This window comes from Podarcis muralis, chromosome 10 (genome assembly GCF_964188315.1).
Source record: "Podarcis muralis chromosome 10, rPodMur119.hap1.1, whole genome shotgun sequence".
Classification (NCBI taxonomy): Eukaryota; Metazoa; Chordata; class Lepidosauria; order Squamata; family Lacertidae; genus Podarcis; species Podarcis muralis.
In genome coordinates, this window is record NC_135664.1 from 54,839,176 (window position 1) to 54,856,594 (window position 17,419).

Sequence of the window (17,419 nt, forward strand, 5' to 3'; positions counted from 1 at the left end):
CTGACCTCATATAAGGCAGATTCTTATGTTCCTATTAAATTTAAATCCTTATTAAATTCAGTTATCATTCTCCTAATAATATTATCATTTTATCAGAGTCTCTTCTCGGCGTGGTAGTGTTAACTATTTAGAACATGAAGTTTTCGATAAGAGTCTTTTATTTATTTCTAACCAGTTTTCTCCAGCATCTAGCTTATTTTAAGAGCTTTGTAAACAAAACTATCCAGTGACTGTAAACGCTCCCATACAATGGGGAAAAGCAGCCCTCTGATCTAACCTTCTAAGGAAATTCAAAACTGGTATCTTGGCATAGCACTCAGAGCTTGTGTAATGTAAATTAGCACAGGCTTGCCTCCAACAGGAAGTCACAAGAGACCTATTGAAATATACATAACTCCATTGATTTCAGTCGGTCTGCTCTGAGTGGGACTTAAGGTTGACTATGTAGTTCAGCAACATCTGGCAGGCCAAAGATTCCCCACACTCTGGGGGGGGGGATTAAAAAAATGAGACAAACACCCATGAAATTAAACACTGAAAGAGAAAAGCAGATGATCTGGGAGGTGAGGAATGAAGGAAGGAGCACAAGAGAAAGGTGAGGACCCATTGTTCCTGTTGCTGCCTCCCTCATATAAAAAGGGGGAAGGATCAGGCTGATAGAGACATAGGGAAAGGGACCTTAAGTATAGAGACCGGAATTTCAAAGTACTCCTGACAATGGGGAATGGAAGCTATAAGAAAGGTGCTCATTGTACCAGGACCTTACTGTAATTTATTGCACACTTTTACGAGAAATGCATATTTCAGTTAACCATATAGCTCTTAGGCAAAGAACATGTCTTATTTCTCACAGCATTTATCACTTTTTGGTATGCAACCAATTATCTACATTTCAATAAAGGATGTAGGGTGACAGCCAGTGTCCTCCAGCTGAGATGCAATTAAGCCTGTGCTTTTAAAGAATGGCCTTGGCAGCCACCATCATCTCAAGGGCAGGTTGGACGAAATGGTGAGAGAAAGCAGGTGTTCTGCACGTCACTCTATAAGACAACCCTACCCTAACTCCTTACCCTAGCTTTTAACACTTGAGATTTGTGTCCCCCCCATGCCCACCTTATTTCCCGTAATCTTAAAATTGTTTCAATCTGTTTGTAATATTGTGTTGTGTTTTAATTGTCGCAATTTGCCCTGGGAACTTGGCATAACAAATTGTAATACTACTTCCGCTACCACTACTGATAATACTACTAAAGAGGACTGGCTAGCTAAGCTATTTTTGCTCAGGGGCAACGTCAGGGTGGCAACTTGAATAAAATATTGGGAGGGCCCAGGTAAGCCCCACCCTGCATAATCAATCACAAGACGCGGGACATGCACACCATTTGAACGGCAATGTTTGTCAACTATGGCCTGGCACCTTCAAATATTTTTCTTTGGGGTGGGGAAGGACCTTTGTCCCTAGGAGTTGGCTCCTCTGGGCAACATTCATCCTTGGCCCACCCTCTGGAGGAGGAGAAGAAGAAGAGTTTGGATTTAATATTCCGCTTTATCACTACCGGAAGGAGTCTCAAAGCGGCTAACATTCTCCTTTCCCTTCCTCCCCCACAACAAACACTCTGTGAGGCGAGTGAGGCGAGTGAGGCTGAGAGACTTCAGAGAAGTGTGACTGGCCCAAGGTCACCCAGCAGCTGCATGTGGAGGAGCGGAGACGCGAACCCAGTTCCCCAGATTACGAGTCCACCGCTCTTAACCACTACACCACACTGGCTCCCAGTGTCTGGAGGCCGCAAGTCCCCAGGAGAGAGTGAATCCACCCTCTTTTTGCTATCATCACCACCAAAATTGACGGGGTCATGCAGATGAATCTGTTACAGCCTTTCTCGTCCTTATGTTATAGGGGCAAGATGTTTGCAAAGGATGCCTCATCTTGAGATAAATTCCCCAGCCTACTGAAAGTCTAGTAAACAGTCACCATCTGTCCAAGATGTGTTTATTAAATACAAGGTCTACTGCAACAACTGTGTTATTTCTTCTTCAGCGCTCTCTTTCCTTCTCCTTTCACAGGGCGTCCTTTCCCGCGCAGCTTTTTCAGCCGTTTCATCTCGTCTTTGAAATCTTCATGTTCATCTCTGAAATGAAACAAACAAAGCTGGTGAAAAGCACCGAAGCGTTGGTATCTGCAGGGATTTTTAAAATTTTATTTTTAAGGGGGCAGAACATAATTGAAAAGTGGGAGCAGGCAAGTTTCAAACTAAACAGATGAGAACAATGCCTGCACATTTTGCCTCGTATTTAGTGTTCAAACATAGTTGCACTATTTTCTTACATGAAATGGGATAGCCACCATAAGGTTGGATCGGTTTGAATGAGAAACAGGAGACAAGCCTCATGTTTAGTTCTTTAGCGAGTGTCTTCTCAAACAGCTCATACGCCAGCTTTGCACATAACACTATACCATGGTTTCTTCAACAAGGTATGATTTGACTTTATTTATTAAATTTATATCCTGTTCTTTCTCCAAAAGGAGGCCTGGGGGGCAAACATGTCAGCACTAAAATAACACTATTAAAACTTCCAGAATCCGTTAAAACCAACCTTTTAAAACCAGTTAAAAACTCTCAAATCAATGATTTCAGGGTCACTAGGGGCAGAACTTTAAGCTATCAAAGGCCTGGGTAAGCTGTAGCACAGATAACAAACCATGCATGGCTTGTTTTGTGAAAAGCTTGGGTTGGTTTTCTGGATGTTTTGCTTTTGGAGCTTAATGAACATCTCCAGTCAGATGGTCCAATCAAGCCATTGCTAAAGAAGGGTGTTGCATTTGTATGCAACACCAAGTCATTGTTAAAAAAATAAACCAAGGTTCTTATACCAGCAACAAACCCTGGCTTCAAATCATGGTTTGTGGCAGCAAACAAGCCATAGTTAAGCTGCTGGGGAGGGTGTGGATAATCAGTCAAACCATGGTTTAACGTCATGTGTGAACCAGACCAGAACCTCAAGGGTGACCTGAAGAGGTAAGTATGTGTAAGAAGGTGACATCTCACCCACCTTCTAATAAAACCAACTTCTTAGACTTATAGAGCATAAATATTTAAGTTTGACCCTTAATGATAGCAATGCTACTGACCATAGTCCACAATTTTCAAGTCACAACCATGAGGGCTAAGAATATACTTTCATAAAATGGAAATTGAGACCAATGCCTTTCAGGAATCCAGGTGTGAGGTACAATAATGTGATGGCCTATGTAAAGACTCATAGAAATGCCTCAGCTAAGAGCAATACAAATTCCACTTGCAGCCAAGAGAAAAGATTTCCTGTGAAGTACTCTTTATCCTTCACTACTTATCCTTTTCCAGTAGTGATGTATGGAAGTGAAAGCTGGACCATAAAGAAGGCTGATCGCTGAAGAATTGATGCTTTTGAATTATGGTGCTGGAGGAGATTCTTGAGAGTCCCATGGACTGCAAGAAGATCAAACCTCTCCATTCTTAAGGAAATCAGCCCTGAGTGCTCACTGGAAGGACAGATCGAAATACTTTGGCCACCTCATGAGAAGAGAAGACTTCCTGGAAAAGACCCTGATGTTGGGAAAGATGGAAGGCACAAGGAGAAGGAAACAGCAGAGGACAAGATGGTTGGACAGTGTTCTCAAAGCTACAAACATGAGTCTGACCAAACTGCGGGAGGCAGTGGAAGACAAGAGTGCCTGGCGTGCTCTGGTCCATGGGGTCACAAAGAGTCGGACACGACTAAACAACTTATCCTTTTAGTTTTCCCGCTTAACACATTATTGAAACTTGTACCCTTCTGTCAATGTGGTATTATTAAAACTACCAGGGATCATGCAAAAGTTTTGAAGGGGGTTGGGGGAGCTTTAATGAGACCCAAGAGAGAAATCGCTTCACGTGTCTTATTTGGCTGCAGGAAGCATTCTGCTTACACTTCATAGGATCAGAGTATGCCTTTTAATAAAGCCAACTTTGATTAAAGAGCCTTGAACTGAATTAGAGCTTTAATTTTGATTTACCTTTCCGAGTTGCTCTACTTGTCCATTAGCGAGATAATGTCGTTTGCCTAAGGCTGTCAAGCTGCTAATATTATTAGATGTTCATGAAGTACCTTTCAGGCCGTGATTTTGTTCCACCCCCATAAAATGCCTACTGACTATTTGCCTGCAGCCAAATGCATTTCTGAAAAGTGAGATTGTGAACCCATGCAGGCATCTCTGAGTAAGAGACCTGCTAAAGAAAGGTGCTTGCAAGAGCCAAGTGTGTAATTTACATCTTTCCTGCGCCAAAGGGATGCCCTCCTGTGAAATGGGCAGCTGTGACATTTTCTCCCCAGCAACAGAGAACACCTGGATGGCTGTTATACCGGATTTAAAAATAGCAGCATTCACTGTCTGTTATGTGAAAAGCATTTTGAAGCCAGTATGATGTCAAAAAAGAGCTTGATTTCATGGCTTAAAATGCTGTTTGGAAGATGCTGGCCTGATAACAGAGTAAACAGGAAACCATGGCTCATATCCAGCAATAAAGCTACCTTCAGCGTTGTGGGTCCAGTTTTATGGAACTCCCTTCCAGCTGAAGTCAGATAAGTCCCCTCCCTGTTGGGCTGAAGACTAATTCAGTAGGCATTTTAATTGATGTTTGGTTTTATAGTTTTAACTGATTTTAATTTTTTTGTATTTTATCTTCGTAAAACACTTTGATTATTGTAGTTCAGTGGTATATAAATGAATCAATAAATAAAAACTGGAGAGCAGAAGGTTCCCCTCTCTTGAGTCCACTAAAAAGACCTGAATTTGGAATCTTGTGCACACAAAACAATGGTTCCTTCCTCTCTGCCTGAAGCAAAGAAGCAGGCTCAAACCACCTTCACCAGCTGTAGATGATAAGGAGCCACCTTCTCCTCTCAGTCCCCTAGTCTCCCTTCATCAACACCCCCTCGCCTGGATCACCTGTAGAGGCCATAGTAGCGAAGTTTCGTCATGAGGTTGTGGTAGGCATTGTGCGGAGGATACCAGCCATAAACTTCCTTCCGTTTCGCATAGGGCTGCTCGCTTAACAGCTTCACGACTTTCATGGACGATGAATCAGTTGGGCGAGCCACTTCTCCAAATATCCGAGCGCTCAAGTGGGCCATCCGTAGAGCGTAGTAGGAAAGATTGGACGACATCTCCAAGCACGAACTGGGCGGCACATGGAACTGTAGGCACCTCCTCACTAGAAATGGTGGAAGGATGCAGTAGTGAGACAGTCCAGTACACCAAGTTTCAATCAAACGTCTACTTCCATTTTCAATCTCTATTTTAAAAGAACATACAAAGTGCCTTGCAATTTAAATATTTTTCTTCTAAAGATTCTCATTAAGCCTTCATATTCTTAAAACATTTTGTACCTTCAAAACTTACCTTTTCCATTAAGCTATTGCCATAGCCCAGCCTTCCCCAACCTAGCGTCGTCCAGATGCTTTGAACAACAGCTGCCATCATATTTGATCATTGGCTTTACCAGCTGATGCTGATGGGAGGAGCTGCAGTCCAGAATATCTAGAGGACACCAGGTTGGGGTAGCCTCCTAGTTCAAACTCCCAGCAACTAAAAAGAAGTCTAAGCATTTGCATATATTTGTCCCATTACTAATGACCCTTCTTTACATCCTCCTTGAGTTCTTTTGCCTAGCTTGAACTTTTATAGGCCCATCTGCACTATATATTTAAAGCAGTACCAGATCATTTTAAAGAGTGGTGGTGGGCACTAGAGAATCTTGGAAAACATAGTATGTTGAAGCTGCTGATAACTGTTAGGAGATCTTTATTCCTCTCATGGAGCTACAATTCCCAGAGTTCCCTGGGTAGAACTGATTGTTAAACCAACCTGAGAACTGTAGCTCTGTAGTTATTGTCTCCTACAACTCCCAGCACCCTTTAACTACAAATCCCAGGGTTCTTTAGAGGGAGCCATAGCTGTTTAAGTGCCATGATACTGCTTTAAACGTATAATGCAGATATGGCCATAATGCTTCTTGCTTTTCCGGATGGAGGACCGAGACGGGTGTGCGAGACAATGAGACTGTGTGAAGAAACTGGAACTCTGTTGAAAGCCAAAATTTGTATTTGTTGCTCCAACTGCTTTCGCCTAGGGCGCTTGCCCCCACTGCTAGCGTGCAACCCTGGAAAGTTGCTGAGAAGAGAAAGCGACCCTTGGACTGAAGACTCGGGTGAGGAACCTGCGGCAATCCAGATGCTGTTTCAATTGCACTCTACCTCTCACCAGCCCCAGTACAAGGATTCGATATAGCAGGGACTTCTTTAAAGAGAGATATCTTAGGGAAAGAAAGGTGAACCTTTTGGGAAGAAATGCAGTTGGAGGGAAGGTCAAGGAGGAAGAAGCTGCAGGAGGAGCCTGGGCGCGTTTGCTCACAAGTAGTGCTATCTCTCGCTGTGTTAAGCCGGGTTTAATATCATAGGACACGTGACAGCAGCCACAAAATTAAAAGACGCCTGCTTCTTGGGAGAAAAGCAATGACAATAATAATAATATAATAATAATTTATTATTTGTACCCCGCCCATCTGGCTGGGTTTCCCCAGCCACTCTGGGCGGCTTCCATAGAAACCAAAAATACACTAAAATATCACACATTAAAAACTTCCCTGAACAGGGCTGCCTTAAGATGTCTTCTGAATGTCAGGTAGTTATTTATCGCTTTGACATCTGATGGGAGGGCGTTCCACAGGGCGGGCACCACTACCGAGAAGGCCCTCTGCCTGGTTCCCTGTAGCTTTGCTTCTCGCAATGAGGGAACCGCCAGAAGGCCCTCGGCGCTGGACCTCAGCATCCGGGCAGAACGATGGGGGTGGAGACGCTCCTTCAGGTATACTGGGCCGAGGCCGTTTAGGGCTTTAAAGGTCAACACCAGCACTTTGAATTGTGCTCAGAAACGTACTAGGACAAACCTAGACAGCATCTTAAAAAGCAGAGATATCACCTTGCCAACAAAGGCCCGTATAGCTAAAGTGTTGGTTTTCCCAGTAGTGATGTATGGAAGTGAGAGCTGGACCATAAAGAAGGCTGATCGTCGAAAAATTGATGCTTTAGAATTCTGGTGCTGGAGGAGACTCTTGAGAGTCCAATGGAATGCAAGAAGATCAAACCTATCCATTCCTAAGGAAATCAGCCCTGAGTGCTCACTGGAAGAACAGATCCTGAAGCTGAGACTCCAATACTTTGGCCACCTCATGAGAAGAGAAGACTCCCTGGAAAAGGCTCTGATGTTGGGAAAGATGGAGGGCACAAGGAGAAGGGGACGACAGAGGACGAGATGGTTGGATAGTGTTCTCGAAGCTACCAGCATGAGTTTGACGAAACTGCGGGAGGCAGTGGTAGACAGGAGTGCCTGGCGTGCTCTGGTCCATAGGGTCACGAAGAGTCGGACACGATTAAACGACTAAACAACAACAACAACAACAACAACTGCTATCTCTCGCTGTGTTAAGCCAAGCTTAATCTCACGGGAAGGGCACGTCGGGTTGCAAACCTATACTGTATATGTTCCCGGCAAACGGATCCTAACCACTCTGACGCAAGGCTGGACTCTGGAGCGCTCTTACTGGAGAGCAAACCCCATCCAGTTCAGAGATCCCATCGCGATCTGTACGGATTTCAGCCTAGCGCAACGTAAGGAAGCGCGCACGGATGTGACTCGCTCCGAGGACATGAAATTATACGCACCCAGTTGCAAAGTTAAACGCACCCGCAAGCCCGTGCCCAGGACTCTCTCCTGGGAGTTTGCAAACGGTTTGGCTCACAACCCTCCCGGGAAAATGAAAGCAGGAGCGACCCTTTGCAAAGCGCTCCCTCCCGCATCTCACCTGCCCCAAGCGCTCCTCCGCCTGCAGGAAGCGTGCTCCCTCCTAAGCGCTCCGGGTCCGAGTCCGCGCGCAAAATCTCGAAAGCGGAAGGCGCCGCCGAGGGGAACCTTGGAAGGTGAGCACGCGCATGCGCCGTACCCCCAAAGGATGCCGCCATTCGGCCGGGCCCGGGAGTGACGTCAGCGTACGGAACCCAGAGGCTCGCGGGACTCCTCTTTCAGTAGCGAGGACCTGCAGCGCGTTTGCTCCTTAAGTGACGGCAGGACTGGTGCCGTGTAGTAGCCAAGATCCTATGGCGCACACCTAAGTCTATTAAAGCCAGGGGGCTCAAGGCACTCCTGTATGCACTTTACAGAGGACTAAAAACCCAATGAAGGTTTCTGTTTACACGTGTCTGCCTCTGCACAGGATCGGGATGCTGTTCATACGAACAATCCAAAGCCTGTGGGTTTAGATGGGAATCTGGGTGCGCACTTGTTACGCTCCAATCCTATGCACTTGGGAGGAAACATTGCTGAACTCAGTGGGAATTGCTTCCGATAGACACAGGGTCCAGCTACACTTTCCGTTAATTGCAGTGGGGCTCAACCACTTCGATTTGATTTTTTTAATTATTATTATGAGTGTTACAGCCACAACAACGCCCTCTGCACATTTTACCTGGAAGTATGACCCCGCGATTGAACACATTTGGTGTTGCTTCTGAGCAAACATGCCTAGGCTTGCAAGTGAAGACTGCCCATTCTGCACTCGCCTATGCCTGGATACTGCCCACAGAATCACGTTGTTAGGATGCAATTCTATCCGCAGCTCTTACTAGGAAGAAAATGCCACAGAATATAGTTGTTGTTTAGTTGTTTAGTCATGCCCGACTCTTCGTGACCCATGGACCAGAGCACACCAGGCACTCCTGTCTTCCACTGCCTCCCACAGTTTGGTCAAAATCATGCTGGTAGCTTCGAGAACACTGTCCAACCATCTCATCCTCTGTCATACCCTTCTCCTTGTGCCCTCAATCTTTCCCAACATCAGGGTCTTTTCCAGGGAGTCTTCTCTTCTCATGAGGTGGCCAAAGTATTGGAGCCTCAGAATATACAGTGGTATATTAAGTACCTCGGGTTAAGTACTTAATTTGTTCCGGAGGTCCGTACTTAACCTGAAACTGTTCTTAACCTGAGGCACCACTTTAGCTAATGGGGCCTCCTCCTGCTGCTGCGCCACCGGAGCACGATTTCTGTTCTCATCCTGAAGCAAAGTTCTTAACCCAAGGTAATATTTCTGGGTTAGCAGAGTCTGTAACCTGAAGTGTATGTAACCCGAGGTACCACTGTAGTACCACTAATCATTACATGTAAGAATGTAAGGGGTTCTGAATGCATAGCAGAAATCATACACATGGGGGGAGTGATCCCTATTGGCTTCAGTGGGCCATATGCCTCTCTATACACCAAGATCTTCACAACAGGCTATTCTGGTCCTGCTGCTTCCTTGGGGTGGATGGAAAGGGAAAGGACCCTATCAGTAGTGCTCCCACTATTGCGGAATGCTTTCCCTGAAGAGGCTCCCTGGGTGTCTGCCTTGATTGTTTTGATGCCAGAGAAGGACCTTTTAATTTCCCCATACCTTTCAATCTAAACAGGACGCGGGTGGCGCTGTGGGTAAAAGCCTCAGCGCCTAGGGCTTGCCAATCGAAAGGTCGGCGGTTCAAATCCCCGCGGCGGGGTGCGCTCCCGTTGCTCGGTCCCAGCGCCTGCCAACCTAGCAGTTTGAAAGCACCCTGGGTGCAAGTAGATAAATAGGGACCGCTTACTAGCAGGAAGGTAAATGGCGTTTCCGTGTGCAGCTCTGCCTCGCCAGAGCAGCGATGTCACGCTGGCCATGTGACCCAGAAGTGTCTCCGGAGAGCGCTGGCCCCCGGTCTCTTAAGTGAGATGGGCGCACAACCCTAGAGTCTGTCAAGACTGGCCCGTATGGGCAGAGGTACCTTTACCTTTACCTTTAATCTAAACAGTTTTACTGCTATTCAGATCCTTACTTTGCTCCTTCACATTAATTTGTGGGTCAGTGCAAGGTACCGCACTGCCATAGGTGGGCAGCCTTAGATTTTTACAGGGTCCTTCCTCAGAGAGCGAGAGACATTGCGGCTGAGAGTTACGTCTGCATCCCTTTCCTAGAGCAGTGTTTCCCAACCTTTTTTGGGCAAAGGCACACTTGTTTGATGAAAAAAATCTTGAGGCACACCACCATTACAGCCCCGTGACGTCAGCGCGCAGCGTCACGCCGGGAGGGAAGGGCACCGGGGCGCTGCTGCTGCTGCCGCCGCCGCCGCTCCCGGCAGGCATGGGCCCAGCTGAGGCGGCGGCGGCTGTTGTGGTGGTGGCGGCGATAGCGGGTGGAGGAGGGGGCGGCGGCGGGGCCGAGGTGGCCGGCAGCGGCGGGGGAGTCGGCGGCGGGTGGAGCAGGAGGGCGGCCGAGGCCGGTGAGGGAGTAGGGTTGCCCGGGGCTTGAGGAGCCGTCGCCGGGAGTTGCTGCTGCTGTTGTTGCTGCTGCTGCCCGGACATGCCGGCCTCCTCCTCGTCCGCTGTCTTGCGCTCCTCCCTTTTGCGCGCGCTGCCCCGCCGCCGCCCCATTGGCCGGGTCCTGTCAGCTGATCCTGTGTTATTTCCTGTGTGTGTGTGTGAGGGGAGAATGGAGAGAGAAACCTCGGCACCACCACCGCAGAGCCGCCCCCGGCTCGACGCGGATCCTCGCCGCCGCCGCCCCGCCTCTCGCCGCCCGACTCGCCCGCCTCCCTCCCACGGCACACCAGGCAACGTCTCGCGGCACACTAGTGTGCCGCGGAACACCGGTTGGGAAACACTGTCCTAGAGCACCCCATGTTTATTGCCACAGCCTGCCTGTCTTTCCAGGAAAGGCCGTAGAACTTCCTGTAACTTTGAAAACAAGTCCAATTTTCTGATTCAAAATATAATATTTCAGGAAGACAGGACCTTCTCATTCTGGGTTACAATCCTCTAGCTTTGATGCCGCAAGAATGCACACAGGGAGTGCTACAATTAAAATGAGGCTGCATTTTAAATTGTATTTTAACCCGTATTTTAATAAACTGGTAAATATGTTTTATTGTAATTTTATTGGTGTTAGCCACTCTGAGCCTAGCTCTGGCCAGGGAGGGCGGGGTATAAATAAAATTTAATTTTTTAAATTATTATTATTAATATTACTATTATTATTAATGTTCACCTCCCCACCTGCAAAGTAAAACTGGCAGGGACTGAAAAGTGTGGAAAAAGTGCTCCTGTTTTTTATTTTCAAAACAGTTGCAGACAAATCTGAAAGTTTGTTTCAATAGAAGCATGGGATGAAATAAAATAAAAGCCTTCTCACTGAAGCACATTATGTGTTGATAGCATTATTTGCTGCTTTTTATTAGGTAGCACAGTGGCTCACAAAGGCGGCAGGCGGGTGGGCGCTGTGCCGGCAAAGTGTGGCCCATAAAGCCACACCAGTAAACAAAAGAGCTCACGTCATTTGCGCAAGGTGCCTTGTTTACTTCTCGGCAGAATGGAGGAGGCTTTGTATAATTCATAAAGCCATAAATGGTTTGGGGCCCCCATTTGCTCTCACTTCTGTTTTCCCACTTCCCTCAGGGAACTGAAGACTGGCTGCTTCCCAGAACAATAGTTTAAGGTTACTTTGGTATGGGGATCTGCATTTATGACCTTCTGCCATATATTCATAGCGTGGGGACCTTAAATGCCTGAGACTGTGGAGCGTTACTGCCTGTGGAATCTGTCTCTCTCTCTCTTGCATGGGCTCCATAGCGTATAGTGTATGCATTTTAAGCAGCAATATACCACATTAAACTGTCCTGGTTCCCCCCCCCCCCAAAACCCTGGGAACTGTAGTTTGCAAAAGGTGCTGGACATTGTCAGGAGATTTCTAGTCCTCACAGAACTACAATGCCCAGAGTGGTTTAACAGTTAATCGCCCTTCTCAGGCATTAGATGGGGTCCTGCCCACCTTGATTTGAAAAGCTGGGAATTTAAACTGGGACCTTTTGATTGAAAAGCATGGGCTCGACCTCTGAGCTACAGACATTCCCCACCAATGATGATGATGATGATATTTATACTCCCCCCGTACACATCTATCTGGGTTTCCCCAGCCACTCTGGACAGCTTCCAGGAAAAAAAAAAGGATTCCTGGCATCATCACAAGGCTTTCTAGTGATTGTTGATGATGCAACCAAGGCTCATGAGCTGCTTGCTCTACTGTTGATTTATTGTATGCCACTATGGACAAACAGATTAATTACTGTTCCGGCCACTACCATTGCTAATAAAGGCTGGGTTTTGGGGGAGAGGGGGTGTATTTGTGGGCAGCACACACCGATCTCTCTCCTATCTGTCTGGCAATCTTTGGGATTGATGAGCAGCAAAGTTTACCTAAGGAAAGAACTATGTATGTTTGCATTAGTGTTGCCATCTCCTATAAATTCATCCAGATCATGAACATGGCTCTGCATATCCCATGATAGAATGCCTGCTTGGTCAGCTTCTTCTTCTTCTTCTTCTTCTTCTTCTTCTTCTTCTTCTTCTTCTTCTTCTTCTTCGGCAATCACTCGTAGCCGAGTAAGATTGTCTTCCATATACACGGTTTTAACAATGAGTCCGTAAGTGACTGTGGAGGGCAATTCTGGATCCACAAGTCCTTCCACAGTGGGGGCATTGGTTTCTGGGTGGGAGTTGATCATGGTGTGGATTTGCCAAGCATGCCTTCCTCTTAGCACGTTTCTCTCTTGTGTCCTGAGTTCAAGTGTCTCCAAAGCCCATGACACCTTTGGTAAAGACTGTTCTCCAACTGGAGCGCTCTCAGGCCAGTGTTTCCCAGTTGTCACTGTTTATACTACATTTTTAAAGATTTGCCTTGAGACAGTCTTTAAACCTCTTTTGTTCACCACCAGCATTACGCTTTCCATTTTTAAGTTCGGAATAGAGTAGTTGCTTTGGAAGACGATAATCAGGCATCCGCACAACATGACCAGTCCAACGAAGTTGATGTTGAAGAATCGTTGCTTCAACACTGGTGATCTTTGCTTCTTCCAGTACACTTATATTAGTTCACCTGTCTTCCCAAGTGATGTGTAAAATTTTTCGGAGACACCATTGATGGAATCTTTCAAGGAGCTGAAGATGGCGTTTATAAGTGGTCCATGTTTCACAAGCATATAGTAAGGTTGGTAGCACAATAGCTTTGTAAACAAGCATTTTGGTTTCCCAGTGAATGTCCCAGTCCTCAAACACTCTGCGCTTCAATTGGGAGAAAGCCACACTTGCAGAGCTTAGGCGATGCTTGATTTCGGCATCAGTGTTGGCCCTTGTGGAAAGATAGCTGCCTAGGTAGGAGAAGTGATCGACATCGTTACACCACTGAGTTGGATTTGTGGCACTGCAGAGGGGATATTTTGTAGTTGTTGGCACTTTGGTTTTTTGGATGTTGAGTGACAGGCCAAGCTTTTCGTAAGCTTCTGCAAAGATATTTAGGATGGTTTGGAGGTCATCCTCTGAGCGTACACACACTATGTTGTCATCAGCATACTGAAGCTCTATGATGGAAGTTATGGTAACCTTACTCTTTGCATTCAGCCTGCTCAGATTGAAGAGCTCACAAGGGTCATAGGAACATGCAAGCCCACTCACCACGACAAGGTGATGATCCAGCGAGTGGGGCTTGATCAGCATACACACAACAACAATGTTGCAGTATTCTTATGTGCTGTGTGATCTTCAGATGCACAATATCATAGGCACACACAACAAGATACTCGAATCATCAGTCTTCACAAACCATTTTAGAGAAGATCTGCATCTTAATTCTAGAAAGGGAATTTGGAACTCACAGAACACATTTCTCCAGGGGCTTCAAAACAGCATTAGATGGCCCACAAAACCCCATTATGCATTGTAGTGTACATAATGCAGAAGCTAAAGTGCTGTGAATGGGAAACTGAGTTGAAAGTGCTGCAATACATGGGTGGATGTCTGGGACTTAAGGGATCCCCGGACAACAGAGATTCATTGCAGTTGACTTGCTCAGCTGCAATCCTAACGCCAGTTACCTGGGAGTAAGCCCTATTGAAATCAGTGGGACTTACTTCTGAGTAAGCAGTCATAGGCTCATGCAGTACAACTTAGTAAGCAAGGCACATCCCTCCACCTCTCCCTTTATAAGCTGTTTTCTCTTTAAGGAGTGGGAGAAATCAGTGGCAAAAGCATATTGATTCAGTCATCATGCACTATTGCAAAACGGAATTAAATGACAGAGCATGCTGAAAAGAAAAGGCGTAATGGAAACATCTGGCACTGTGCTGATAAAACCCTTGCAGCAACTACCCTTTTAAGAGCTCCCCTGGAAACTCACCCATTCATCATGGGCTTCCAGACTGAAGAAACACAGCTATCTATGCCTAACTGTGTTTGCCCAAGTGTAAAAAACAAAAACAGAAATCCATAGGTAACACTCTGGGTAGATAATAGTCTCTCAAAATTAGTAGCAGCCCCCTGAGTCATCAGAGGTGTTAAGTGGTATGTTGTGTTCAGCTGTTAGCACTTGGGGGGGGGGGAGATCTGCAAGTATGGTCAAGGCGCCTCTCTCTCATGCCAGCTACGCTACACCATTTTTTCAGGAGGCTTCTCTGTGGCCCGTTTTGCAAATATTGCTAAGCTAAACCATATCAAATGAGCAGGTTCCTTCCTTGAGTGAAGACCAAGCCAGTGCTCCACACCTGGTCCTGTGGCTTAGCACAGTGTTACATCCAAACTCAGACATGTGTCTGCCTCCCCCAGAAAAACCGCAATCAGCAAGGCCAAGAACAAATCTTAGATACAGCTCATGGATTGTATGGGGCGAGACGTAACACTGAGCCAAACCCTATCTTAGTCCTGGTAGCATGGCAGTGGCAGGACTACGAGAGGAGGCTTATGGCTGTGATCTTCATTGTGGGAACCTGCATACCTGCTCTTTCATGCTAAGCCATGGTTTGACTTAGCTTCATGTGTTAACTGAGTCATTGTGTGAGACCAGGATCAAAAGGGTCACCGAGGGAAATTGGAAGCAAGCAACGCTTATATAGACCTGCTATTGCACCACTGGAGGGGAGCTATCACTCAGCAATAGAAGTTCTATGTTTGAGAAAATGGCTCTGTGGAAATCCTCATATGAATTAACCTGATCTGTGTCTCCTGGACTAACATACGAATTAGCTGTCCACTAGATCGTGCACTTCCTGGATCATTGCAATGCAGTTCTCAACTAAAAAATGAATTAAAAATGTGTTTTTAACTACCTTTCTTTACTTTTGAAATATACTCAGAGTAGAGAGTGGATTTCATGCTCTTTATTCAGCTCATAGTGGTGAGGAGGAATGGAAGTTCCCCCAGAATGTCTGCTTTATATACATTATTTACACAATGAGCCCCACGTGATTGGCTAATTCCGGGATTCACCTGTAGGCCAATCTGGTGGCAGATTCACTTCCACCTGGAGCTGGATTGGGTGTCTCCTGTGGACCAATCATACTGCTGCATTCTGAATCCTATTGTTCTGGGACCAATCAGACTGCTGCATTCTGAATCATATTGTTCTAGGACCAATCAGACTGCTGCCTTTTGGATCCTATTCAACTCAGTACATAACAACGTTCATGGTTTTTTTTTTAATCCCAGATTAATGCAGAAATGGGACTGAATAGAAATAGTCCAACTTAATCTGGGATTTTAAATGAAAATTTGGACTTAGATATGCAGTTATGCATAATAAAGTATGCATTTCTTCCTATATACATAAAAATGTAAGGCTGTTGTCATGCTGCAGTTTGCATGGCCAATAGGCGGTCATGCCAACTCCAGCATAACAACAGAGTGGCAGGCTGCTCAGGTCAGGTTTTTAACAAAGACAGGGGAGGTCCTCCACAGAGTGCTTTGCCAGTTTGTGAAGCACCCCTCTCCCCTGTTAAACATGGCTGCATCAAGGTTCAACAAAGTGGGGGAGGTGCTTCAGAAAACCACGCCTCCCCCTCCTTTAAAAGTGGGTGGTGCTTGGAGCGAGCAGCAATGGATGAGTAAGGTGTAAAGACTCTGGCCAGGTATGGGAGAAGAGGAAAAATAGAGCAAGCAGGGGTGGCAGCTCCTAGTAAAACATGTCTCTCCAAATACACGTTTCTAAATTTATTTCCTCTTGAAATACTGTATACATTTTGAAATCAACTATCCCTAGGTACAGTATGTACCTTCCATGCAGAAGGTCCCAAATTCAGTCCCCGGAATCTCTAGCTAGGACTGGGAAAAAATTCTGTCTGAAATAGTGGAGAACTGCTGCTAGTCACTGTACACAAGGGTGTCACATCTATGACTTGGAATGGAGTGTGAGAGGCGGGGCAGGGGTGCCAAATTTGGGCAATGCATAGGACGCCACTGAAATATAAGACTCCAAGGTCCATCCCATGCCTGTACACAATGCTGAGCTTCATAGTGGCCTCTTTCCTCCTCACCCTCAGGGCCTTGGCCACAGAGAGCCAAAACAAACAGTCTCTCAAAATCACAAACAGCCTCTGAGAGTGAATCATTGGCAGTGAAGTGGCATTTTGTGTTCAGTGTAGTTCTTGTAGGGAGATCTGCAAGTCTGCCCCAGGCGCCTTCTGGCTGTGCTATGCTGTGATCATCTCCTGTTTGTGGAAGCTGCCCAACTCTGACCCTATGGGCTTTGTTGTTGTAGGATCTGATTCAGAGGGTTCCTGGCCACCAGATTCCAATTGTCCTTATTGGACGTCTGTCCATGTGTGTATCAGAGGGGCTGAAGCCTCAAAACCTATGTTTTCGGGAAGATTGCTGGGAACTTGAGACTGTGCCTCTCTCTCAGATTCTGAATTGTCAGCAACCTTTTAGCCCTAAGAGTTGTGCCCCTGCTCAACAGCATCAGCTTCAGAGTCAGATACAGTGGTACCTCAGGTTAAGTACTTAATTCGTTCCGGAGGTCCGTTCTTAACCTGAAACTGTTCTTAACCTGAAGCACCACTTTAGCTAATGGGGCCTCCTGCTGCTGCCGCGCCGCCAGAGCACAATTTCTGTTCTTATCCTGAAGCAAAGTTCTTAACCTGAGGTAATATTTCTGGGTTAGCGGAGTCTGTAACCTGAAGCGTATGTAACCTGAAACGTATGTAACCTGAAGCGTATGTAACCCAAGGTACTACTGTACTTGGTTTCGCTCCTTAGCTGGTGACCTTACAGTGTTTGTGTCTTGAACATGGCTGACCTTTAGTGTTACTCAGGGCATTATGGGAAATCAAAACAGTAGTGGCCTGTGCCAGAGTAGTGACACCACCGCCAGGAAAGCCTGCTGAGAGGAAGCATTGGGTTCTTTGTTGTAGGGAAAATATGCTAAGGGACCCTTCAAGCTTGGGCCACCTATGGTCACTCTGTACTTATAAAATTTATCTTGAATAAGCCCTACACAACGTATGTTCTAGCATGCTTCTAAGA

At 46.2% G+C, this 17,419-nt stretch overlaps 1 protein-coding gene across 4 annotated transcripts; it reads right to left on the reverse strand.

The window, feature by feature from the left end:
• Nucleotides 1–1,973: 1,973 nt before the first annotated feature.
• On the reverse strand, nucleotides 1,974–8,025 carry MRPS33 (mitochondrial ribosomal protein S33). Of its 4 annotated transcripts, none has more exons than XM_028747075.2 (3): nucleotides 7,881–8,025; nucleotides 4,967–5,231; nucleotides 1,974–2,129 (listed from the first exon to the last, which is right to left on the reverse strand). In XM_028747075.2, the coding sequence occupies exons 2-3, from the start codon at nucleotides 5,182–5,184 to the stop codon at nucleotides 2,024–2,026; spliced, it is 324 nt and encodes a 107-aa protein (XP_028602908.1). In that variant the 5' UTR covers nucleotides 5,185–5,231; nucleotides 7,881–8,025; the 3' UTR covers nucleotides 1,974–2,023. The 4 variants fall into 4 exon arrangements, with proteins under 4 accessions (XP_028602908.1, XP_028602906.1, XP_028602911.1 ...); XM_028747073.2 differs by having other exon boundaries at nucleotides 4,967–5,312; nucleotides 7,881–7,988; XM_028747078.2 differs by lacking the exon at nucleotides 7,881–8,025 and adding an exon at nucleotides 7,763–7,871.
• Nucleotides 8,026–17,419: the final 9,394 nt, after the last annotated feature.

Excerpts from the sequence above, each read along its gene's own strand:
- MRPS33 (XM_028747075.2), bottom strand. The coding sequence starts at position 5,184 with ATGTCGTCCAATCTTTCCTACTACGCTCTACGGATGGCCCACTTGAGC. Across the intron at positions 2,130-4,966 it reads CGCTACTATGGCCTCTACAG|AGATGAACATGAAGATTTCA; the intron begins GTGATCCAGGCG and ends GTTTCATTTCAG.